The sequence below is a fragment of the Empidonax traillii genome, unplaced genomic scaffold, assembly GCF_003031625.1.
Source record: "Empidonax traillii isolate 1590-97213 ecotype Southwest subspecies unplaced genomic scaffold, ASM303162v1 scaffold42:size1813164, whole genome shotgun sequence".
Lineage (NCBI taxonomy): Eukaryota > Metazoa > Chordata > Aves > Passeriformes > Tyrannidae > Empidonax > Empidonax traillii.
In genome coordinates, this window is record NW_020955235.1 from 1,646,905 (window position 1) to 1,664,955 (window position 18,051).

The window sequence follows — 18,051 nt, forward strand, 5'->3', positions numbered from 1 at the left end:
CCTATCATAAAAGGAAATCAGGTTTGATAAGCAGGAGTCTGCTCTCATGAAGCTGTGCTGGCTGTAATCCATGACTGCGTTGTCTTTCATGTCTTTTTCATGAACGATCCCAGAACGATCTTCTCCATAACTTTACCAGGAACTGACGTGAGACTGACAGGCTTGTGGTTTCCAGGGACCTCCTTCTTGCCCTCCTTGAAAATCGAGATGGCATTCACCAGCTTCCACTCAGCTGGGACCCATCCAGATTCCCAAGGCCACTCAAAAATCATCAAGAGGTTTTGCAATGACATCAGCCAGTTCTTTGAGGATTCTGGGATGAATCCCTCCAGGCCCCATGGATTTGTATGGATCCAGCTGGAGCAGCAGATCCCACACAATTTCAAGGTCAACTGGGAGCTGATCATTCTCGCAGTCATGATCCTCCAGCTCAGGGCACTGAGACCCCCTTGTTCCATCATCCATGTTGAAGACAGAGGCAAAGAAAGCATTAAACAGCTCTGCCTTGTCTCTGTGCCTGTTTGGGAGGTGACCATCCTCATCCTGTAACGGGCCAGTGATATTTCTACACTGCCTATTGCCATTAATATATTCGAAAAAACTCTTGCAGCTGCAACTCCAGTTGAACTTTGGCTGCAGAAATTTTCTCCCTACAGTGGGAAGCAGAATCTCGGTTCTTCCCATGTCGCTTGACCTTACTTCCACTTGGCATACACTTCCCTCTTATGCCTTATTTCCAAGAGGAGATAGATCCCTGCTCAGCCAAGCCGGCCTTCTGCCTCACTTACTTGATTTCCAGCATTTGGGAATTGCTGCTCCTGTGCCCTTAGGAGGTGATGTTTGAAAAGTGACCAGCACTGATGGACCCCAGCACCTGCAAAAACATTTTCCCAGGAGACTAAACTTACTAGTTCCCTGAGCAGCCTGAAGTCTGCTCTGATCATGTCCAGAGTTGAGGTTTTACTGGCACTTTTCCTCCTAAAATAACAGAGATTTTACATGACCTCCAATCTCTACTTCACTCACGAGATCCCTTCTGTTGACAAACAGCAGATCAAGGAGGGCATCTTTCCGAGTTGGCTCTCTTAGGAGTGTTCCATGAAGTTGTTATCCAGGTTTTTAGGAATCTTCTGGCTCAGGTTTTACCAGTTGTGTGATGCTCCCATTTAACTTCTGGCAAGTTGAATTCCAATAAAAGGACAAGGGCTGGTTGATTTGAAAGTGTCCCTCAGTTGCTCAGGTAATAATTTGTTGGCATCATCGTCCTGGACAGGAGGTCTATAGCAGACTTCCACAATGACAGCCGCATTTGTTGTTTGTCCCTTGATTCTTACCCAGAGGCTCCCAACTGTGCAGTGCCAGCTGTGCGCTCCATACATTCTAACCCTTCATTACATAACTCTGCCTCTTCTGCCCTGCCTGTCCCTCCTGAAGAGCCTGTAACCATCCAACAGGGCACTGCAGTCACATATAAAATGCCAGGGAAGATCAACTGGTCTCATTAGCTTTATTCAAAAAGCAATTGGTAATAAAGTAATAGGACAAGGGAGCTTGTCTTATACAGGTTAAGATTTTTTATCTCCAGTTTCCTTTGAAGGTATTCAAAATAGGACTCTCCAGAGCTAAAGATATAGTGGGATCTGGAACAATATAAGTTAACAATAAAGGTACTGCTTATTTTATCTCTATAGAAAAAAATGAGGAAGCAGTGAAAAGCTGTTGGGTGTGCTAAACTTGTTTGGATTAGCAAGGGTTGGAAGAGTTGACATGACTACTCCAACAGTTATGTCTTGTTTTAATATTACTGATAAGTATGTAATTGTTATTAGCTATTCTATACTTAAACATGTATGAGCAACTGATTTTTATTTAATCTTTTAGTTTAGATTAATTCCTTAAGTATTAATCTTTTCAGTTAAAAATTGTTGAAGCAGAAAAAAATGAATGGAAATTTAATCGAGCCCAACTACAACAAAACTTGGATGAAAGCAAAGAGAAAATTAAGAAGTTAGAGACCTACTGGTTAGAGGCACAAAATTTATGCAAAACAGTGAACGAGCATCTTAAAGAGACTCAAGAACAATGTGATGCCCTTGAAAAGAAATACAGCAAGGCCAAGAAATTGCTTAAAGATTACCAACAAAAGTAAGTGTCCCAAAATACTGTGTCTCTATTTATTGCTTGGTATGTTTTGGACATTATGGGGAAAGCTGTCAACAGTACCCAGGGGTAGGATTCACTTAACACACTTTGTTTTCATTTTTCAGAGTTTAGGGAAGCAGTGGGCTATAAATGCTGAATTCTTCCACACCTGAAGTCAGCAACTTCTGGAAAGGTTCTCCAGAAATTTTGCTGCTGCTTTTGATTCTTACCTTAGAAACAATTATTTAATATTTCAATAACAATTTTTTAAAAACAACTTAGTTGAGAAGCTGTAATGCATCTATACTTTTGGAAGGACTACTTGAAATTTGACATGAGGTGTTTGGCAATATCTTTTGCTGTTTGTGGAAAACCCTTTGACTGATTTAAATGTTCCAGGTAGGGTAGGCATCACAGGATATTAAATAAGAGTCAGATACATGTGATTCAGTCTGAGTTAGGAGTTATATTTTGTAGGGGGAGTAACAGGATTTATGAGAAAAATTGAGTTTGGGATATGTATCTAGCGCAGTAAAATGGCAGCATGAAAACAGTATCTTCAATCTGTTAATGGGTTTGGGTTTTTCAGTAAGAGTAATATTGCTTATTAGATACACCTGTATAATACTTGAATGCTCTTGTCCTGCAGTTGTGTCTAATTGTTCTACCTTCTTTCCTCTTAGCTAAACAAGAACTAATTGCAAAATATTTGTAAATGTGTCTTGATAATACAGAACACAACTGTTGCTTTTGATAGTTACTGTAAGCATATAATTCTCTTATCCCCAATTTCTCTACTTGCTTTTTATTTTTAAAGGCAGTTTATATGATCTTTTGCTTTGTAGTCCACATCCAGAAATGTTACTTTTAACAGTACATTTTTGAGCTGGTTGGTGAGCTTTTTAAAGGTCTCCTTTCCCCTCTCCTCCCAAGCTTATCCGCATGGAAGTTCAAAAGTACGTTAAGACGACTGCTAACATGCTAGTTTCCATTTCTTCACTGTTAAGCAAATTGCCATTATTCATTTGACTGTCCCTGCAGCTTTTGCATATTTTATAGATGTTTTATGCTTATTTCCTGGTTTTATATGTTATTCCATATGATGCAGCCAAAACCAACTTATGTTTTTGTTTCCTTTTTGTAGTCATTGTTTCTTTTTGTAAAACCCAGCCATCGCAATTTCTGTAGGATGAACCAAGTAGAAACTTGAAATGCAATTTATTTTCCTACAAAGAATTTTACCATTGCTTTTGGAAGGAAAATAATGTGTGTGCATGTATCTTTGTGGAAGAGAGTAAGATGTAATGATTGGAGTTGTGCATGTATTTCAGGCTTAAATGTGTATATAACTCAGCACTTTTAAAAGTTGAGAGATGGTTGTAACTTGGCAGAAAAAGTGTTGCCACACATCCTTTTTCTGCCCAGAGTAAATGAGAGTCATATGTATTTTCTTTTGAAGACAGGCACAGGTCATTTTCTGACATTAGAAGATTATTGAATCAGTTATACCTTACTGATTTTTGTCTCCATTTACTAATGGAATGCTTTTTAGTAAATGCAATTGTGCATATTTCTATTTTATGTATTTTTCTACATTTCTGTGTATTACTGTTTCATAGATTATGTATTTATTTCTTTCACCAGAGAAATAGAATTTATGAAGAAAGAAGAAGAGCATTCAAGGCTACTTGAAGAGAGAGACCAGAAATATGCAGAACAACTGAAAATATATCAGGAAAAAGTAAACTAATATTTTATTTTGAAATAAACTTCTGCATTCTTGGAGAGTTGTATCTCACTTCTGAATTTTAATTCTTGCAGATTTTGGAACTTGAAAGTAAATTAAAAGTATATGAGAAAACGCCTTATGTGTATGAAGGTGGCAGTTTATTGGAAGATATCTGTCAAAGTCCAGGCCAGCCTAATGAACAGTCAAAGATAAAAGAAGAAAATGAGAAAGAAACCAAATCAATAGAAGAAAGAATAAACTCTTTAGATGTGCTAATTTCTGGTAAGTAGGTTGTAGGATTTTTGATTTGCATTTATAAAAATTGGGAGGATTTATATGTGTATTGGGTTTTTTTGGTTGTTAAAAGAAGTGAAGTGTTTGCTATTTCATGTTGGGTAAATGTTTGACCTGAGCCAGTACGGATAGCTGAGTTTAGGTTCCCCAAGGTTTTCAGTACTGTTGTAATATATTTCTTAAATGTCGTTGGAAAGAGGAGACAGACGGAGAGACAACCATTTTAACTGTTCCTTAGATTCTCTGTCAGTGAAATCAATGTTAGTGGGACTAAAACACTGAGATATGTCAGTTAAAATCCCATTAATTTTAAGCTATGATTTACAGCAAAACTTGCTATAGATTTTTTGTCTTTTAATTTTAAGCCCAGAAAGTTAGAAAATATCAGATGGAAACTCAAATAAGAATCATATTTTTTAAATTTGTCATAAATGCTTATGTGAGTTTCTATCTTAAAGAATGAGGATAGAAAAACAGACACAGGGCACAAATTTTCATCTATTTGAAAATAAAATTAGGTTTTCAAGCCATGATACAATTATATTCTATTGGATTTTATCTTTTTAATTGAAGGAGTAGAAATATATTTCATATTAACTAGAAATTACTCTCACAATGTGTTAAATTAGTGTAGTATAACATAAAGAGTATTTTCATCTAGTAATGGTTAACAGGTAGAATAATTCTGATCTAAGTTCTGAATATTTTTCCGGGCAGTGGGTTGGTGAACTTGTTTATCAGTTTTTTGCTGTTTTATTTGTTTGGGTTTTTTAAGGAAGTTCCTATTTGTTGCAGATTTTGATGCTTTTGTTGGGGATACTCCCAGATTAGACACCAGTGCCCACAAAGCAAAAGCTCAGCTTGCTTTGAAAGTAAAACGCCAACCACCTTCTCGATCAAAGCTGAAAGAGTCACTTGGGGCTGGACAACAGACTGCAAATCTACAGGTACTGATATTGGTAGATAATTATGCATTCAGGAACCTGAATATGTGTTGAGTTTTATCGGAATTTGCAATTTTAAGTGTTATCCATGCTTCATTCAGGCTGTGCTAAAGCATCATAATTTTATGCTGTATCAAGTGAAAAAACCCGTTTTGGGTTCATACCATATATGTGAACTCTGGCATGTTTTTATGGCACAGTTAATTTGAAGTTAGCAAAGAACTGTGTAAGCTTGTTGTATTCTGCTTACTGAGGTTTTTGATACAGTGAAATACTCATTTATGTTCTTTCGTCTGAAACAAGTTGGTTACCAAATTTCTTCAAAACCTAAACACTTCTGAAATGCTTCATTACTCCATAAGTTCACGAGAAGTATACCAGTAAAATGTTCTGTCATGTTTCTGGAAAGCAGTGGAAGAACTGAGGTGTATATAGTCAGTATGAGAGAGAACCTGTCATACGAGAATATTGAACTAATTCAGTTAGACTGAGAAGTAGTTGCATTGAATTGGAATGGCCAGGGTGTAGCAGAACATTTCTGACTTGACTAGGAAAAGATGATTTTTGATGTGCAAAAAGATCTGTATAAAGGTGGATAACAGCCTATAAAATGAGTTTCATATGATTTAGATGATCTCCACAAGTCAGTACGTTCAGAAAATTTTCTGAACTGAAGTTTGTGTAGCAAACTTCCTTCCATCCTGGTAAAAGATCATACAGTAAATGAGTATGTGTCATGTTTATTATAAAATGACTTTTGACTTTGTTGAAGGATGAGGATTCAGAAGATACTGTTCTCAACAGAGAACCTTCCACTATGTACCTAACCAAGACTTTAGAAACAAGTGAAAAATTACCTCTCCCACGCCTGGATGACTCAGATAGAAAGAGCGAAAAGCCTGAAAAAAGAGAAAGCACAGAAAGCCCTCTTGAGTCAAGTCCTTCTGCTTCCACACACTCTTCTCCAGTACACAAACCAAGCAACGAAAATAGCGCCACCACTCCTCATTCACCTCCTCCTGAAGAGATGACTCCAAGTTCTCCTCAAGGGTATCTCAAGAATGTTAAACAAAGAGAAGCGAAAGGGAGAGGGAAAGAGGCCAAGGGTAAGATTTAAGGGTTTATAATCAGCCTAGTCACTATTAATCATTATTTGATGGAAATACTTGGCTTTTTTTCTTACGAATGATTGGAAAAGGGATCTAATGTAATCTTTTAAAAGTTCGGTATTTTCGGTAATCAGCTAACACAAATGTATAAAGGCAGATGATACTTGCTGTCTTTTCTATATAGCTCAGAAAAAACCTTCTTTTAATACCCTGAAACAGGATTTATTTTATGCTCTTCTCAATTTGTGTCTCTATAAAGTCTTAAACAAAAATAGTTGTAACCCAGCAATACAAGAAAGAAATTAAGCTGTTAGAGAGTGTCCAAAGGAGGGGAACAAAGATGGTGAAGGGCCTTGAAGGGAAGCCGTATGAGGAGTGGCTGAGGACACTTGGTGTGTTCAGTTGGAGGAGACTGAGGGGAGACCTCATTGCAGTTACAATTGCCTTGTGAGGGGAAGAGGAGGGGCAGGCACTGATCTCTGCTCTGTGGTGACCAGTGACAGGACCTGAGGGAATGGTCTGAGGTTGTCTCAGAGGAGGTTTAGGTTGGATATTAGAAAAAGGTTCTTCACCCACAGGATGGTTGGGCACTGGAACAGGCTCCCCAGGGAAGTGGTCACAGCGTCAACCTTGCCAGAATTCAAGAAGCATTTGCTTCTCAGGCCCATTGTGTGACTCTCGGGGATGGTCCTGTGTAGGGCCAGGAGTTAGATTGATCCTTGTGGGTCCCTTCCAACTCAGCATATTCGTGATTCTGTTGGTTTAAAAAAAGAACTAAGCCGCTTATCAAGACAAGTATATAAATGATTTTGCTTTCTTTTCTACATTTTGTTTTGTGGTGGCAGAAGCATTGCAAACACCTTTTTTTTTTTTTTTTTTAATTGCCCCCAGAAGAGCTAATTAATGCAGTACATCAAAGATGAGGATTACTGTAAAAAGCTTGCTTTTTGTGGGCAAAATAACACTAAATGCTACTTTCTGCTAGATTGCTGCTTTCTAACCATATTTAAATGTCTACCTATTATTTCATTGAAATAATCCTTTCTATTACCTTCCCATGCATTCATGTATCAGTCTGTATTTTAACCTATTGTGTTGCATTTAAGAAATTACCTCTTTTCTTAAATATTACCTCTGGAAATAGAGGTGGAAACAAATGTCAGTATTAAAATTAATTCTACTGGATTTGTATTTAAGTTGACAGAAAAAATAACCAGTTTAACTGTAGTTAATAATTTATTGGTTGTTACATGTCTAGAAAGAGTGGTTAACTAATCAGCTAAAGTTCTGATGTTGATCAGAAACTACTGATCAGATATGCCAAAAAAAACCCAAAAATGGATAAACTCTTGACTATTCTGATAATTCAGTATGTAAACTTTAAGATAATCATTTTATGTTTCAGGAAGTATTATTAGCTGATGAAGTGGTAGGGAGTTGTCTTCAGTTTTGTGTAGTAAACATGATTTTTGGGTTTTATGGTCCTTAAAGGCATCTGTGTACATTACTTCATGTCAGGAGTTGTCTTGAAGGCAGAACTTTAAGTCTACTTTGTCTCACAAAAAACAGATAGCATCTCTTTCACAGGCAGCTTAGTTATGAAACACACGATTTGCAATACAAAACATATTTCAATTATTTAAAGAACATCTAGTAGCCTGAGAACTTAAAAGTAAGTACATTTAGGACTTGCAGTAATCTGTTACAATCCACTGAGAAGAGGTAATGTGATGCTTAAAGTTCATCACCTGATTTTGCTTAATTATTGAAAAGTTGTTACTGAACATGCTTTATTTGGATCCCAAGAGGGGTTGTATTCAGTTTTGAAAATAGAAGTCTTGGAGGAGCTTCAAAGTCCCAGTTGTTTCTTTGGAATTCTCACAATTTGTATACCATTTCCAAGAAACTCAGCTTGTTAGGGTCTGTCTGCCCTTCAGGTACTGACTGTCCTGTTGGTCAGGCACACTTTCTGGAGCTGGCAGCTTGCATACCCAGCCCACGTTTGAAGGAACTGGCCTAGACTATTGAACCAGAAAAAATTACAGAAGGCACATCTATAATACTTCAAGCATAAAAAAGGATGATTAAAAACTCTACTTGCTCAACTGTTGCTTTAAAAATTAGTTTCTTTCATGCATCTTATACTGGTTATCTAGTTTTAATTATCTATTTTGTGTATTTTGAAGTCAACATTTTGTAAAAGAAGGAGATACTTCTTTCTAAACCTATCTTGAACTATCTTTTGGTTGTAATTCATTGAAGCAAAATACTGTGGCAAGTTTAATCTTTCTGTAGGCAGTATAGAATTCTATAATATAATAATTCTGTTTATCAAAAGCATTATTTTTGAACAGTCATAATTAACTGTTGTGTTGCCATTTTTCAGTGGTACAGCACAACCAGACTGATGGGAAGATGTCATAGAGAATAACTTAGGTTGATATGGCAGTAGTATTTTCAGCTAGTGTCTGCATGTGAGAATATGAATTTTAACACTGTCACTTAGGCTTTAGTATCTGACTTAGAAGCATCATCATTAGTACTTGAAATTTGCAGGTATTTTTAGAATAATGTTTTTATTTCTCACCCCTCTGTGGAAAGCAGAAGAAAAGAAAAATGAAGACAGGACAGTAGAAACAAACGAAGGAACATCGTCAGGGAAGTCCAAAAGGAGATTTCCAGATTTTGGGTAAGATTGTATACTCTTGTTCCTTTGGACAAAAATGGTGTTCTGTGTTACTCTTGAGAATATAGTGTTCTCTAAATAAAAAAATGTTGAGGAAATCTAGCAATGCTACTTCATAGCAACATAATTGGACAGAGTCTGATCATCTTAAATTTGTAATGCTGTTTTCATGTTTCTCTCACATTTTGACTTTATTTATCTATACTTTTTTCCTGTCAAAGAATTCCTTGGGGTTCTTCAGTTTTTTTATGAATAGAACAGCAAACACACTAAATTGCAAATACATGCATAGTTTTATGCCAAAATATTGTTGATGCCTAGACTCTAATTTTATGTCCTGCTGGTGTTATAGTATAAAATAGATACCTGTCTTGCCTTAATTCCTTCCACAGTAGAGGTATCATTACATAGGTTTGGCTGTAGTCTCTGCTTACTGAACTGTTCCTTGGAGACAGGCATGAGAGGTTTCCGACTTCTATTTAAAAAATGAGATTGCCCACCTACAGGAGCAAAAGAGAAGTGCAAGCTGCGTATTGTCTGGAAATAGTGTGGTAACTGAACTCTGGGCATTTGGGAGAAGAGTTACTACTTTTTGCATTAAACCTTGCTCCTTTGGAGAGAGATATAGGCTTGTTGAAGCCATCTAACATTGAAGACTTAGAATGTTACTGCCACAGGTGCATCATAATGTATAACAAAAAATGATAACTGACTTCACACACAGATAATGTAGTTAGTGACTTTACTCAAGTCACTGTGCAAGAAATATTTATATAGCAATGAAAGTGTTCTTCTTGGTTGTATCTACTACATTTCTTTGGGCATTTTCTGTTTTTATTTTCGTTATATATGGTCTTAGAAAGGGTACTGTCACTGTTCTTAAATAAAACATGAATGACAGAACTTTTTGAATTGCATCTATAATCTGCAAAATCATGCTTTGTGTAACAAGAGAAACGTTGCTTTTTGTAACTGTTGAAATCAATGTAAAAACTAGTTTGCTGATTTAAAAAATGTTGCAATTGTTTAAATGTAAATGCTTTGTGAAATTTGTGTTTTTTCACTTCAGTGGATTGCGGAAATCTGGGGGCAAGGGTAAGAAGCAAGAAAAAGAAAATCTAAGAGGTTCTCTGGATAGCAGGTAGTTATTTTGTTAGTTTAATACATACATGTTGCATTCATAAAATTTGTAACCTAAGAATTTATTTAAAATTATCATTACGGTTTGATCTTAAATTATACTCATGTTTAACAGTGACAAAATTATATGAAGATTAATGATGTAGAGATGAGCTTCTAATCTCATGAAATAAGAAAAAATACACAGAAAACTGTAGGGCAAACTATATATAAAAACTGTATTTTGCTTAGAAAGATGAATGTCAAGAAAATTAAATTAATATATTACTTGAAATTTTTTGATTGTGTGAAATACTGCAAAAGTTCTTAAATTTGTGTTGTTAAATAACTCACATTATTTTGGCTGGATCGTTAAAGGTAAATATCAGTACATTTTAAGTATCAGTTGTGCTGTGAAACTGCTGAAAATAAGTTCTGAGTGCTTTGAGTTTGTTCTTGGTTTTTAAGGCATGGGTTGTGTGTTTGAGGGGTGGGATGGGGGTTTTGCTGTTGTTGTTTTTAAACACAATTTAATCTGCTTATCTCAGAGGTTCCCGAGAACTCTTGGATGACTCTGGCAACAATCTGTCTGCATCAGATTCAGATTCCCCTGTTCCTACTTGCATGCCTTTCTCTTGGTTTGGAGACAGCCACAAAGAGCCTCCAGTTTCTAGTAGCAACCTGCACGTTACCCAGAGCGGGCAGGATGGTTGTGAGCACGGTCAAGAGAAGAACAGAACCAAGGTAAAGATGACTGATTTGTGCATTGAATATTTGCATCTTGTTTAAGTAAAAGCATCAGTAGTTAGTATGTGAAAACCTAATGACTTAGTCCATGACCACATCACCTCTTGCAAACATTGCTGCAGAAGTTCGAGAATTTACAGCCCTCACAAGCAGACGCTGTGTGAGTGTTCCTGTTCCCTCCTCTTTAGTGGAAACATCAGTAGTGGCTATTCAGGCTGAAGTAGCGTATCAGGAAAAATCGCAGGCTATGTTTTTTTGCTGGTTTATAACACCAAAAGTAACTCTAGCTTTAGGAAAGCATAGCTTTAAATGCTAAATCTGTTTCCCAGCCTAGTACTTGGAGGAAGTGTACGTAAACAGAGGTCAGCCTTCCAAGGAGTTGACCAACTAGTTTTTACCATACTGGAATGTAGGGCTGGAGTAGCAGACCATTGGAGGAAGGATAGCATCCTGGTTTTCACTGACAAATTTAGTACTGAAAGCAAAGAAACATGTCCGTAGAACATTCTCTCCTCCAAGAAACTACTTCTGAGTAACCAAAAATGTTCTAATAATTTAAAACCTTTTAACCAAGTCCTGAAAGGGACACTACAGAGTTCAGTCTATAGACATAAAGTTACCATTTTTATAGTTTAAACCATCTGAAAGAATAGCTTTAAAAAGTGAAAAGTGTAATATGTGTGCTGTCTAAATGTTTGGTAAGACTAGGTCTAAATGTAAGACTGTTCCCAACAATCTTATTAACTTCATTCTTGTTTCCCTTGGATTTTGTTAGATTGAAAATTATAGTTATTTGAGTAACCTCATAAGCTAAGTTTATTCTCGAGTTTCACACTTTTTCTTCACTTTGGATGGGCAAAATACCCTTTCATGTTTTCCTTTTCTTCTGTATTATTAGAGAGAAATTACATGTCTGGAAGAGAAATTTGCCAGGTTATAGTCCATGAAGTCAGTGATGTTTTGCAGAGATGGCAGATAATAGGTTTGCTTTCCATGTTTCCAGATGCCAGTTGCACTAAAAGACTGTTATAATACATTTTTTTAATTACCTTCTGTTTTCTCAGTGTAAATTTACAGTCCCTGTGATACGAGTAAGTTGTCAGCATATGTAGTTTTTAAAACTTAGAGAAAGTGGGTTTAGAACCACCTTAATATAACACAGGAACTTAATATGAGAAGGAACTTTTTGATCTCTGAAACAGAACAGAACTTTACAGAACATTGTGCGTCAGTCTTGTGTATTTACAGCTCCTGCATTGTTTGCTTCTGTTGAAGCATGCAGTGGCCAAAAGGTGTTTCTGTACAAAACCAAGAATCTTGGAGGGTATATGCATATATTTGGGTACAGTGTTTCATTAAATAGGAGAGCATGGTTGATCTCTTAATAGGCTGTAGCAAAGCTATCAAGAGATGTTTCCTGTCTAGATATGCATTCAGAGGTTTATCTTTCAAAGTCATTGATTCTGAAGAACCCATTTTTCTCCTCTTCATTCCTCCTTTCTGATTCAAATAATTTTTCTAAGCGTAGTAGAAGTCCCACTGCTGCATTTCTACTATAAGCACCCCTAATGTGCTTAAGCACCTCTTAAGGTTTTTATGTAAACATGTTCTTTTTGGCCATCAAAAAGGTATAGATCTTACCAGATTGGGTGTTCCTTTTGTTGCCCTGAAATGATAGCCCTTTCTTCTTATTGTTGTCTACTTTATCCAAGTTGATCATTACTTTAACCTTCCATCTGGTTTCTTGCTACTGGTTTGGGGTTTTTTTGGTTGTTTCCTTCTCATGCTGCAGCATGTAATTGCTGCTTGCTGCTCTTTTCCTTAGGGCGAGTTGCAAAACAGCAGCTGGAAGATTATGCTGATGCTTAAATGCTTTTCCTTTTAGCAATGTTTTCTTCATGGTTTTTTTCTAAGCTTTTTGCTTAAATATCATAATGCTGGGTTTGTGTTTTTTTGACCAGTTTGTTTCTTAATTGTTCTTGATTTTCTCCGTAAAGATAGAAAGAGTAAACAAAGGGTAGCTAAAAGAAAAGCTCCTAAATAGATTTTCAATTTGGGTTGAAGTTAATTTGAGAATAGGTTGATGGACAAAGTATTCTATTGTTTCTGGTAATAATTTTTACATCTAAAAGACTAAAGAAGTCCCTAAAATATAATGTAATTAATAAAATAATCTACATGGTAAATAGAACATCATTTTTCAGTCAAGGACAGTACCACACAAAGGTAGCAGGAAAACTCAAGTTGTGATTTGGGGTTTTTTTGTTTGTTGTGTTATGGTGGTGATGGGGGGGTTTTTTGGGTGTTGGGGTGTATTTATTTGAGGCTGGAAATGTGTATCAGTAATTTAGAGTAAAAGATCAAGTGTATGCTCCCATAACAAAAATAGATAAGCTAGAAAATTGAGAGTGGAGGTTAAATTGCAATCCAAACACAAATACAGAGGTGCTCAATGAATATAACGGCAAAAATGTCATTCTCTTATAGGAGCATCATTTACTGAAGAAAACTGTCTTTAAGATCAGCTTAATTTAGGATCTCAGATTTTTTATGCATGTGGGGGTGTGGTATGGCATCCTTAAAAGGTTACTTGATTAGAGACTTAGAGAAAATTGGAGAACATAATGGTAAATAATTTCTTACTGTTTGTAGACACCAGATAATAGTACTGGGAAATAAATTTTAGAAAAGCAAAAGTAGGATGCATGCTTTTGGCAGAATTATTTTTCACTCCCTAAAGAAAGGTATCATACAGGTCATGATCTGAGTTACAAATGGAGGTAATCAAATTAGAGAATATTCTGGAAAACAGATACATTAGTATCCTTTAGGACTCTTTACCAAATTGGTGTGAAGTTTTCAGGTGTAGCATCAGGTTTTTTCCGAGTCTTCAGCTGGGGTCCCAGGCTGCTCAGGTAACCTGCCTGAGGCTGTAGCAGTACTGGCTGGATAAGTTTCAGATCCTGCTGCTTTTAGATGCTAAGCCAGGGATAAGGATCCAAAAACTTCCTTTAAACACAGTGTAATAACTGAATGTAAACAGTAATGCTACGAAGATTTTACATTCTTTCAGTATGATTTTACATTCTTTCAATATGATAGTCATATGATAGTATATTAGTCATGTTTCTAATTTTGCTATGAAAAATTGATTATTTTAGTGAATTAATAAAATATTATTTTTTTTAAAGTAACAATCTTTTATTTCAGAAGAATGTCAAACTGTATAATTAATGTTTATTTACAATGTTAAGCCAATTTTCTAAAGACATCTGAGTAATTGTTTAACATCTGAAATGTTCAGCTTTGTTGTAGTGTTTTTACACTATTTGGTACTTTAAAGAAATTTTACATAGCTTGATATAGTCTATATACTATAAAAACTCTTCTAAAGGTATTTTGCATTTATGTGGTATTTCTCATATATGGTAATTTTCAGATTACATGATTCTGTGCCTCAAATGCAGCCACCACCTCAAAACTGAATTACAGAATCACAGAGTAGTGTGGGTTGGAAGGGACCTTTAAAGGTCACCCAGTCCAACCCCCCTAGATCAAGTTGCTCAGAACTCTGTTCAACCTGATCTTGAATGTTCCCAGGGATGGGGCACCTACCACCTCTCTGGGCAAAATGTTACAGTGATTCACCACCCTCACTGAAGCTGTTAAAGGAACTGCAATACAGTACAGTGTCATAATCAAAATTTAAAGCTTTTGGAAAGCTTGTCCTTGGGCAAGCTCTGTATTCTCTATTAATGAATGATTTTAATCCTATTTGCTTCACTGTTGACTACAGTGGTGCAAGAGTGGGCAGCTGTGAAGTCTAGTCTAAACCTAGTTTCATTTTCACAAAATTTGTAAGATATGGAGGTATTCTCATCTGCCATGGGAATCCCGATGACCATAAACAGTTAGGATGGATTTTTATCTCTCCAACAGGAGATAAAAACCACTACCTTCTGAAGCACATTCATAGTGCTTGTGTAGGCTTCAGTTTAATACAAATTTGGCATGAATAATTCCAACAAATGCATTTTAAATTGCTTCTCCCGAAGCGTGGCATGCCTGCTGGAAAAGTAACCACATGTATTTTTCCTTGTGTACTTTAACATCATTCCAGGTTATGACCCATTCTTCACACAAGGTGCTCTTATTGGGGATATTGCTTTAAATTTGTTACTGTGGTTTTGAATTCAGAAGTTTAACAAAAACAAGTCAGATGCTTTATGTAGTTAGTGCATTTCATATGTGTTCTAAAGGTAACTGAGTTGTACTACTTTTTTTTTAACCAAAAATCAAAATTACTAGAATGTCACCTTATGACCTGCCTTTCCAAGGAGCGAGTTAATAAAACATTATTTCCACTTGTTTGCAGAGTAGAATTGTCATAGATGATACATACCATAGCAAGCCAAGTTGTGAACTTTCAGGGTTAGTGACAGAACCAAATCTGTCAGGTCGTTCACACACTTTAACCTTCTCTTCAAATGAGGTGAGTTTCAAAGTGTGTATATGTGTCTTGTTGATGTTGTTGTTCACACTACAGCATGTTTAATAGAAACAGATGTGTGTAATGTGAAACTAGATGGCTGTTCCATATTTGAATGTTGAGGAGCACTATAAAGAATCATAAACTGTTAATGAACTAAGGACACAGATTAGTGGGTGACCCATCAGCCTGTGTGTTCTGATCCTAGTTATATCATAAAAATTGGAGTAAACTCTCTTGCAGTTTTTAATTTTAAATATAACATCATTCTGTTCCACTAATGTAAAGCAACTTCCTGGGTGAAAACTGCAGCGTTTTTGACCTTGCCTTCACTTCTGCACAGGTTTGTTTTATTGTAAAATTTCATCTCAATAAAAACAAACAAAAAAGAAACAACCAGAAAAAGGCAGAATATGGTAGTTTTGGTAGAGAGGTAGAAATTAGGCATCTGAAAGTCAGTGTTCATTCCCCCTGGAGAACTAACTCCTTTGGCTACAGCTGAAACCTAATGTCTACACTTGGGTAGCATTCTGAGATATTGTCTCTTTTGTTGATTGACTGATGGGCATCTTTTCCTAAACTAAAGGGTTTAATTTATAGACACATTAAAAACTGAACATAGTTATTTTACAGAAATGAGTTAGTGGCTCATGAGTGTCAGGGGGTTTTATTAGGTGTCTTAAATCAGGCTCTGGTGAAAACCTTAATATTTCAGTAATACGTAGAAAGTCAGAGCAGTCTTACAAACAGTGTTATAAATTTACTAAGGTAAAAATCTGAAGTGTCAAAACTCATATAACTTGTTTACAGGTTGCAGTAGTGGATTAATTTGTAGAGAGTCATTAGGTCACCCCTGAGCCTCCTCTTCTCCAGGCTGAACAACCCCAGCTCCCTCAGCTCTTCAGACCCTTCACCAGCTTCATTCCCCTTCTCTGGACTTGCTCCAGCACCTCAATGTCCTTCCTGAATTGAGGGCCCAGAATTGCACACAGGACTCAAAGTGCATCCTCACCAGTGCTGAGTACATGGGGGCTGTACTGTGCTGCCCTGGTCCTGCTGGCCACACTATTCCTGGTACAGACCTTGACCCTCTTTGGCCACCTGGGCACAGGCTGGCTCACGTTCAGGTGGCAGCTGACCGGCAACCCCAGGTCCTTTTCCACTGGGCTGCCTTCCAGCCACTGCCCCCAGCCTGTAGCACTGCATGGGGTTATTGTGGCCAAAGTGTAGGACCTGGCACTTGGCCTTGTTGAAACATGCTGTTGGTCTCACTCCATAGATCCAACCTGTCCAGGTCCCTCTCCAAGGCCTTCCTACCCTCCGGCAGATCAACACTCCAACCTAACTTGGTGTTGTCTGCAGATTTACTGAGGGTACACTCCATCCCCTCATCCAGATCATCAGTAAAGATATTGGACAGGATCCTTAACTTAAGCTCTTCACAAGTAGAATTTCTACCTGATGGTTGTTGTTTGAATGGGTTCATAAACATCCATTAGGAATCATGCTATCCAGTGTTGAACAACCCTTGCTTGCAGAGGGGTGTGCCACTGCATGCTGCCTTTCAAATCCTGGAATTGTTAGGAAATGAGATGGAAGCACCTCTTAGAGATGTAGGCAAAGGCAGCACTGAAGAGTCTGCCTCTGCTGGGCAGGTGCTCACAGGCAGTTTGGGGAAGTGACTGCCTGCTGAGAGATCTGCTGTTAGCAGCCAGCTAGTTACAGCAGAGGCACTTCCCTCACAGATGGCTAGCAAGCTGGCTGGTAATCCTTCTAAAGTTCTTAATATGTTAAATGGTGTGAGCAGTGGTGTTTTCTTGGGCTTTGTATTATCTTCAGAGCCTTCAGTATTTCTGTACGTGCTTTCTGAATCACCTGTGTTTTTATGTGGGAGCACATGGCTTTCTCATGCTTCCTTACCTTATAAGTAGTTTTAGTTCTGTGTTCTGAATTTGCAGCTGATCTCTTGTGTGCATGCTGGCTGTTTTGGGGACCGTAACTTCGATGTACAAACAGCTTGGCATGTTCCTTGTGCCTCTGAATGAGCATTTGAGGAAAAATGATGTAGAGGTGTTATTTAATGACCAATAAGCATTACTCAGAAGTGTGTGTTCTTCATCTTACCCTTTTACAGTTTTCACTTTCCTCTTCATATTCTGAAAAGTAGTTAGGTGTGCTTTTCCCTTGTGCAGTAATGAAAAATTCAAATTATACAGGATTAAATATCTTTCTGTGAGGAGATAATGTCTAGGTGTTTTAACACAGATTCAGGTATTGCTACAACAACTTCTGGTTTTAGGGGTCTGTCTTTACCAATATGAAGAAGAAGGAGTTTGTTAGCAACTGCTGATTCTGAAACCCTATACTGCAAATAGTAGCTCAGCCTGGAGGACTCCAGTGTGTTACCTGCTCTAATCCGCACTGCTCGGAGGAACTGATGCAGAGAGTCCCCGAGATTCTGTCAGGGGACTGTGTTCCTTGAGTGAAATGAATGAATCTGTGCCTCTTTTTTTTGTCAAGAGTACACCTTCCTCAAGTACTTATGCTCTGAAATTACAGAAGCAAAGTTTTTGCATGGCTTGCACAGATTCAATAAAACTAGAGAGCGAGTGCCAACTGGAATGTAAGATTTTACATATTTCTCCATGGGAAGGAGATAGACAGATAGATAGATGCGTGCATATTCTACAAGGAATAGAAGTAGATATATATTTTTAAAAATACATATGGCAATATATATGTTCTAGTATTTCTTGCAGATTAATAGACCACATATGACTCTGAGATACAGG

General features: G+C 37.1%; 1 protein-coding gene across 8 annotated transcripts in view; it reads left to right on the plus strand.

Moving 5' to 3' along the window:
- LOC114054916 (neurabin-1-like) overlaps positions 1-18,051 on the plus strand; it is a 41,673-nt gene that overhangs the window by 18,862 nt on the left and 4,760 nt on the right. For 4 of the 8 annotated variants that reach the window (XR_003570620.1, XR_003570621.1, XM_027878498.1 and 1 more), the window contains exons 9-17: positions 1,916-2,145; positions 3,787-3,883; positions 3,964-4,153; positions 4,961-5,112; positions 5,882-6,215; positions 8,820-8,907; positions 9,974-10,045; positions 10,572-10,767; positions 15,146-15,262. Coding sequence is in view for 5 of the 8 variants with exons in the window: in XM_027878498.1 (XP_027734299.1) it covers positions 1,916-2,145; positions 3,787-3,883; positions 3,964-4,153; positions 4,961-5,112; positions 5,882-6,215; positions 8,820-8,907; positions 9,974-10,045; positions 10,572-10,767; positions 15,146-15,262 (1,476 nt within the window). In the remaining 3 variants the exon portion in view is untranslated. The remainder of the gene's footprint in view (positions 1-1,915; positions 2,146-3,786; positions 3,884-3,963; positions 4,154-4,960; positions 5,113-5,881; positions 6,216-8,819; positions 8,908-9,973; positions 10,046-10,571; positions 10,768-15,145; positions 15,263-18,051) is intronic. The other 4 variants (XR_003570622.1, XM_027878500.1, XM_027878501.1 and 1 more) reach the window with 4 other exon arrangements.